The sequence below is a fragment of the Vanessa atalanta genome, chromosome 6 (genome assembly GCF_905147765.1).
Source record: "Vanessa atalanta chromosome 6, ilVanAtal1.2, whole genome shotgun sequence".
NCBI classification, from domain to species: Eukaryota; Metazoa; Arthropoda; class Insecta; order Lepidoptera; family Nymphalidae; genus Vanessa; species Vanessa atalanta.
Window position 1 is genome coordinate 8,476,385 of NC_061876.1, and position 8,562 is coordinate 8,484,946.

An 8,562-nucleotide genomic window follows, 5' to 3' on the forward strand; every position below is an offset into this window, starting at 1 on the left:
ATTATGAGCTTTTGTAAATTCCTACTGCCTTATAATAAATGATAATTATATGACTTCAACAAATTCCTCTGTGCGTATTACGTTACTCTTTACCTCATTATTGTCTTGACAGTCAGTTAAAAGATTTTCGAATACTATACGCATTTGTTTTAAAAACTTTTTTAAGTTAGTTTGGGAAAGAATGTCTTGATCGGTGACCGGTGCAAGTTTTTCTTTATCCTTTTCTGTTTTTTTGAATACTTTATTGAGAATGTATGACAGACCTTGTGCGACGTTTTCTTCCCATTCCTAAAGTAAAATCACGCATTAAGAAACATAAATAATAATTTGTTCATAATAAAGTCAGTTAAAGCTACTCACTTGAAATTGGTCATTGAGAGTATGTAAAGACAACATCTCTTCAACAAGTTTCACTTTAAATTCGTCATTTAATTTTTCTTTGAGTATATAAATGATAATGCTCCCAATTCTTCTCAAAATGTTGCCAGCGCTAAAAATATATATGGTATTTTAGAAAGGCAGATAAGCAAGTGGACTGTCTTAAAGCTATAGTTAATAAAACAGCAATCATTAAGAACTTCTCCGTGCACCACCAATGCACCACCAATCATGGGATCTAAGATGTGATATTCCTTGTTCCTGTATTTTCACTAGTTCTCTCTTAATTTATACCTGAATACAGCCATGCAGAAGATTGATGCATAGTAGTAGAATGTGTGGTACCCATCCAGAGGAGCGTGCACGAAACCATAATACCTAATGTTTGTACATTTTTAGTAATAGTAGTTACGAGCTCGTCTAAATCCATGGTGAGCAGGTGTCGCCGTGCCTTAGGGGCCTCGCTAAATATTATTGAATATTGTCAAGAAAAGGAGTTTCAGTTAGGCTCCCCAAAAGGCTTCTTAAAATATTTGGGGAGGGGGAGATAAATCGCTGACACTGCTTGTACACGGGTTCATGTTGTGCTTAAGAGGGGCTGACTTTTATATCCCCATCACTGTAGGGCGTTATAGCTACCAAACCAAACCAATCCTTAATTACCAAATACCGAACTGTATTTTTGTTGCTTGTTTGTTTGAGCTATGTACTTAGTGTCATCACTGGGGGCTATGCTCTAACCGTAATAGCCTTACAGATATTCTATCGTCAAACAACATTACTCAGTACTGTCGTGTTCCGGTTTGAAGGGTATGTGAGCCAGTGTAACTACAGGCACAAGGGACATAACATCTTAGTCCCCAATGGCGATGTAAGGAATGGTTAATATTTCTTACCGCGCCAATGTCTATGGGCGGTGGTAACCACTTACCATCAGGTGGCCCATGTGATCGTACGCCAACGTATACCATAAAAAAGAGAAAAAAATATGACGCCATTGATCATAAAACTACATATTGACGGAACTTTTTCTATAAAGGTCCCTGTCTTCTTTTTTACTTCAAATAAAAATATAAATCTTTTAGGTTTCCAGTGTATAATATTAATAATTGACATACCTAAATACATATCGTTTACTCTGCATTATTCCATATGCGACTGTCTTAATTCGCTCGTGTGTATCGTTCATTAAAAATTCTAAACCATCACAATTACCCGGGGGTAACGATCCGTATTGGACTAACAGTCTTTTCTGCACCAAGGTGAACTGTCTTTGAAGTACATTGAGGTCGTTCTACAAAAAATAGGCACAGACAGTAAACAGTTCAATTATATTTTTTAAATTATTCTTCTTTCCGTACGCAAATTATATTGTTGTGATATTAACAAATTCCCAATTAGACATAATATGATAAATGTATGTAATTATTTACTAATTTTTTTTATTGGAAAAAGTATAAAATAAAACATACAAAAAACTTAATATTAATAATAGGTATTTAGGGTTAATTGATTTTTAATGAAAAAAAAAATCGATCCCCTATCTTAAGACAACTTGGATAGAATGTAGAATATGAAATCAACCTACCTCCAAACTCTTCATTTTGATTCTTTCTTTAGCATGATTTTCGATGCTTTTCAAAAATGTATGCAAAATAAGTTTTATTAATTCTCCATCTAAATTAAAATTAATTTTGAAGTCAGTAACACCAGTTCTGACATAATATATTTTTAAATTGTTTACAAAATATTCAAATATTGGATACATGATAGAAAAATCATTCGCCTCTATTGTATACAAATCATTACTTTTAACGGTAACTGTGTTGTTTGAAGTACGATATTTAAATGTTAAATTATTTTTAACCGTTGTGTACCTTGTTAAATCTTCTTCTGTGTACTCTAAAAATGAAGAGTATAAAATTAATTAGTTACAATAATTGTGAGTTCGAATAGAAATACGAATAATATTTTATAACCTTATGCAGTTCAAAGTAAATGACTGAGAAATTTCAAAATTTAACTTACCAGTAAATATTTCAGACAAATCTAAACATGGTTGATTCGTTTTAAAACTTAATTTGATGTTATTTTCCGACACGTTTTCGACTGGTACGCAGTAAAGCTTAAGTGGTAGTAATACTCGCTTTGATATTATTTTTATTTTCCCTTTAATATCGACGACACTAATTACAATATTTATACCACAGTCGGATATATCTGCATCGCTCGATAAATATACTTGTGTCTCTATAATTTCCGTGCCATTTACATTTTCGAAACATAATGTCGTGTCTGAACAAGCAATAGGAGACGCACAGTCATAAGTTATTTGAATACTTTGTATAGAGTTTGGATTGTTACAACTTAAAATTAAAACCATTGAACACGTCTGTAATGTATCTATATTATTGGGCGGATAATTTGAAATAGGATCGTCATTAGTTTTCCCGATTTCGACTTTAATATTTACTATTTGATCGCTTTCAGTGTCTTCGTCGTCAAATTCTACAAGTAAAAAGAAAAATATTCAAGTTCAGTTTTCAAATGCTTACACTTTCACAAGTTTTTTTTTTAAGATCACCTTTTCTAGCATTCATAACTTTTTGCAATGAATTTTCAACATCGTCTAATTCATCTTGAATTTGATCAGGATCCACAAAATCATTCATTGGTTTTCCATTTGCATTTAAATCCGGTTCAGTTCCCAAGAAACCAACATTTATTATACCATTAGTTGATAGCGTTACAATACCACCAGGTAAGGCGTTCAGATAGCAACGAGCTATCGATATTGGCCTATGAGTTAAATCGCATGACCACAAAAGTGACGTTCCTTCATAAATATTCAGTTTCGAATCATCAGAAGCTACCATTATCAGAAGTCGGGAATTTGGCTCTGTGAAATGTAAATTATTGTACTAGTATCTAAGTGGAGATATTATACCATAAATAGCATAGATCACACGCGTGGCAGCAAACTGGGAATGCAAGCAATGACTAATAATAGCTTTATACAATGCCATGGATACATTTTCATAAATGACAAAGTACTTCTCTACCGATTTTTATGTATATGTACTGTAAAAATGAAGAAAGTTAAGATAAAATAAATTAACACTTCTTTGTTTCGAAGTTATTAAGTAGTTGGCAGATTTACCACGTACCATAGTACCATCCAATTAAATATGCGTGAAAACAGATCGGCATATAATCAAATCGAATCATGAATTTCATTAGACCATTATCTTGAAAGCAATACAGATGTCTCTCACCAACTGCTACAATACTGGAAAAACTGCTACTTGTCTAAAACATAAAATGAAATTATAAAAAAAATTGTAAAGAAAACGCCATTAAATAACGTAACTTGTAGAGAAACATAGTTTGTTTTCAAATTTTGACTTATTTCGCTATTTGTCAATGTTTTATTTATCATCAATATAGTTACGTTTTTTTGCGATGCTTACTCGTATAACTTGGATCGATATAATTTCTTCTCCTGCATTATAAATCCATTGAGGAATGTTTATGTTTTTCCTATTTGGTCGAGCACTTAATTCGCTTAACTCGCCTAATTGTTGATAACTAAAATTTTATGAACAATATTACATAACATAAAAATATATTAAAATACCTACTCAATCATAATATTATATTCGCCTTTACCTATATATTTCCATTATCCAAGTCGACTTGCAAATTATAAATTGATCGCTGTTTGTTATAAAATACACCGGTCCCGGTATCAAAATGTCGTTGAACACACACATAAATAAAAATGTGTCTTGGTCAAAGAAACTTAATGTACCATCTAAAGCCTGAATGCATATAAGATCTCTTTTTGAATAGCCAAATGGACCACAGGTTGTGCTAAACGCCCGCCTTGTAAATAGATGACTTATCATAGGGGATAATACATTCTGCTCCCCTTAAAGTAAAGTAGTATATAATTAATGTTCGTTTGTGTATAATTAAAATTCATTGGTGGTTAAATATTTATACATACCAACATCAATTTGACCTGTTTTTCGTTCTAACATATATATAGCGTAACTTTTAGGGTGTAATATTAATATTTGACGATCAGAAGAATCCCTGCAAAAGAGATTTTTATCTAAACTTGTTAATACAAAAATAAATGTATCGATCTTACAAGCAGAAACTTACGCTATAAATTTTCCTGTCTCAATTTGTAATACGACGTCGTTTAATTGTGACTCTAAAATTGAATGAGTATTATCATTTTCTGAATTTGGTTTATAAATTTTCATCAAGGAACCTTGTCCAACAATAACACAGTCGCTATCGCTGTGTGAGTTGAATCTGTCCACTTTAATACATTTGCCATTTTGAGTACCCTCATCGCACACTTCACTTAGCGATTTTTCGTTAGTCCACCATTGTCTTACTTTAAAAAGGGACATTTTGGTAAAATATATTCAACTAAATCTATTTTTAGGAACTTGTTTAAACGCAACTTATGTTGTTGTTTTAGTATGATACCATGGTAACGCTAACGACGATGCAATAAGGAAAAATTTATACACAATTATCAATTAATTATTAATATGTACTTTATAATATAAATGTTCAATACATTTGTAAATAATGTCATGGGAATCGTGGTCAGATCCAAATAATTTTAGTACTTGTTTATATTGTAATAATGATGACTTTTATAAATATAAATTTTAACTTTATGTGAATATAAATTTCATTTGTTTTAATTTTTAGTTGGATAATACTTATATTTTCACGTGATTTACTAAATATTTATCCCATTAAAAAAACTTAAAGAATAGGGTTCAATAAAGTGTAAATTATTACATGATCATAAAGAAATATAGAAATTATGACTATTAATATGACTATTATTATCTCAAGCCGAGGAAGTTTAATTTAAAAAATATTATAATCTGACACAGTAAATAAATAATTATAAATATTTCTTTTAATTTCGGTTTGATTCTAAAGGGCTTTAAAATTGGTACTTTATGTTATTTTGGTTTAAAAAAGTAGTTAAGGTGTTTAGTTGGCTATACTGTGTGTAATAATTTTTTGTGACGAGACCAAAGAGAATAGTAATCATAGGGATATATCTTTTTATTTTAAACGTAAAAATAGCAATAAAATTTATTCAGGTTATAAATAAATTAATAATTATAAATAAGGTCAATATTTTTTTAAATATAATAAAAATAAATGAGGGACACTTAACTAATAGAAGAAATAGCAAAAACATAATAATATATAAAATAATCCGCCAACTTAAGAGAACTAACTTAAGCGTGCTGACCAACCAAAGACTATAATGGAATTTCCAATAAGATAATAAACAATAATAGCAATTGTATGTTGTTATGCATAGATCCGATTCTTTAGTAGTGTTGTAGAACCGTCGATAGTTTGACTATCGATACTTAACCTCGAAAACTATTCAGGATATCGATAGTATTGATAGAAGTCGATATATAATATCGATAGTTCTCGTTAGCAATACTATTGATAACAACGCTACTGTAATGTATCGCTGTTATCTGTTATAATGGTTTTGGACTAAAGATATTGATTTTTTTAATAATAGACTGTTTTATATCAAAGAAAAACAATATTAATAGCAGCAAATACTAATATTAGTTCAATTAATCAGTACAACATATTATTTAAAAAAATGAATGGTTTTATCATATAGTACCGCTAATATCAATAGTATTGCTTATGGGGAGCTATCGATACTATTGCTCACACCTTAACTTTCGATAGACAATAGATTGTCTATCGATAGTCGATTATCGATATGCAGCACTAATCTCTAGCATAGTCACAGAGTATACAAACATACAGTATTATAAGCTTGTGCCTTGTATTGTTTCGTTGTCTGATCACTGATGTAATGCGTTTTTTTCTTTCAAATAAAGACGAGCGCTCTTGGATTAGTAACGGACACGAGACAACGATTCTAAATATATTAGCCTTCGTTTATTCTTAAATAAGAAGTGTTTTTTTACTAAAAGTCTGTTAAAATGTCGGATTTAAACACACATGATAACGGCAGTGTTGAAAATGAAGCAGAACAAAGACCGAATGGAAGTGGAGATGAAGGCGACGCATGGGGAAGTCATGACTCTTCATCAGCACGTCGCTATGCCAGAATGCCCGTCGATAGGAATGCACCCTTTTATAATATGAACCATAAGAATCGCGGGATGGCAATCATATTTAATCATGAGCATTTTGATATTCACAGTTTAAAATCACGCACAGGAACAAACGTCGATAGTGATAACTTATCAAAAGTACTCAAAAGCTTAGGTTTCCGTGTTACTATACTGCACAATCTTAAGTCTGGTGATGTGAACAAATATTTACAACAAACAGCTGAAATGGATCACACTGACAATGACTGCTTATTTATCTCAGTGCTGACTCACGGGGAAATGGGAATGTTGTACGCAAAAGATACTCACTACAAAGCAGATAATCTTTGGTACTATTTCACTGCTGACAAATGTCCAACATTGGCAGGAAAACCTAAGCTATTCTTTATTCAAGCTTGCCAGGGTGATAAACTAGATGGAGGAATAACACTATCTAATAGAACTGAAACAGATGGTTCCTCAAGTGCATCATACAGGATTCCAACACATGCTGACTTTTTGATTGTGTTTTCTACAGTCCCGGGCTACTATTCTTGGAGGAATACTACTCGTGGCTCTTGGTTCATGCAAGCCCTCTGTGAAGAACTCCGCTATGCAGGTACTGAAAGGGATATATTGACGTTGTTAACATTTGTAGCACAAAAGGTAGCACTTGATTTTGAATCAAATACACCGGACATGTTAACCATGCATCAACAAAAACAAGTGCCTTGTATCACGAGCATGCTCACAAGACTACTTGTATTTGGCAAAAAACAATAAACTACCAAAAATAATAGCATTTTATTGTATCTTTTTAGTACCAGTATTAGTGTGATTTTAGGAATTGTTTCCGATTCTCTTTTAACTTATTAGATACAACTTTTATAGCATTTATCTTATTTCGAAAATTTGTTGTGAATTGCACTTGTTCCCTGGTTTTAAGTATGTTTTACTTCATTGTTACACAATATTTTTCTTATTTTTACAAATATAATTGTAATGTCAATTTTTTTATTAATCTTATTCTATTGTATTGTAAGTTGCGTTTACCAATTAAGATGTCTAAGAAATTATTTTAAATTCAAAACAATAGTAAAAGTTGCAATTTATTAACAGTCTATGATCAATAAAGGTGGAATATATATTTGTGCTCAACTATAAAATGTATTTATAATAAGTAATGCATGCACAAATTCTTAATAAAATTATTTAATAGTTGCTAACAATTTTCTATTGATAGTAAGTAAGTACTTAAGAATGCTGCCATTTTAAAATAAAATAATTAGAAACTAATAAAAAAAAGTTGATATAAAAGTTTGATCTCAAATGCTTTTTGATTAAATATCTTTTATATTAACATAAGAACAAATAACACTTTTCTAATTATGTAAAAATTAAGTACATATCACTACTGGGCTCAAATTATTATTTTCAGTGTCATCTAATAGTGACTAAATTTTTTTTATATATTTATATTTTCCTATAGCTCACCTCTATTCTAAAACTATAGAGTGCTGGGTATTATGTGCTTTGTTTAATATTTGTTACATTTAATATAAGTTTAATTTTGTTTCATTGAGCTAAGCATGTTATGAGATTAGTGTTTCCTTTTATACATATTTTTCAAGCAATTGTCATTTGTTATGTTTTGCAATTAACTCTAACTAATATATAAAATAAGCTATTCGTAAGGAGTATGAAGTCAAATTTGATACATTTCCATAACAGAATATCAATATATTCTATAATTTTAGTAAAATCACTTTACCTCAATGAAATTGGATTGATGTGATAAGTGTACTGACTGATGTTAGGGTATGGTAAGATTAAGTGAAATGTCTGTGAGGAGATCATTTATAATATTTGTCCCTTCAAAATTGTGCCTTTGAAAGACACTCAAATTTTATAGTATAAATTATTATTACAGAAAATATTAAAATATACACAGAATGAATCTCTTCATAGATGTGAAATGCAACAAAATGACATATTTTGTTAATCATTATTTTTATATTTTGTGTAAGCAATAAATTCTCCAAGT

At 30.5% G+C, this 8,562-nt stretch overlaps 2 protein-coding genes across 2 annotated transcripts; one reads left to right on the top strand and one right to left on the bottom strand.

Moving 5' to 3' along the window:
• Positions 1–35: 35 nt before the first annotated feature.
• LOC125064902 (protein PTHB1) lies at positions 36–4,805 on the bottom strand. The gene is made up of 11 exons (XM_047672211.1): positions 4,549–4,805; positions 4,388–4,476; positions 4,048–4,309; positions 3,849–3,966; positions 3,546–3,687; positions 2,963–3,277; positions 2,407–2,886; positions 1,967–2,280; positions 1,497–1,672; positions 361–490; positions 36–288 (listed from the first exon to the last, which is right to left on the bottom strand). The coding sequence occupies exons 1-11, from the start codon at positions 4,803–4,805 to the stop codon at positions 46–48; spliced, it is 2,526 nt and encodes an 841-aa protein (XP_047528167.1). The 3' UTR covers positions 36–45.
• Positions 4,806–6,211: 1,406 nt separating this feature from the next.
• Positions 6,212–8,560, top strand: LOC125064793 (caspase-1-like). The gene has a single exon (XM_047672022.1). The coding sequence runs from the start codon at positions 6,405–6,407 to the stop codon at positions 7,299–7,301; it is 897 nt and encodes a 298-aa protein (XP_047527978.1). The 5' UTR covers positions 6,212–6,404; the 3' UTR covers positions 7,302–8,560.
• Positions 8,561–8,562: the final 2 nt, after the last annotated feature.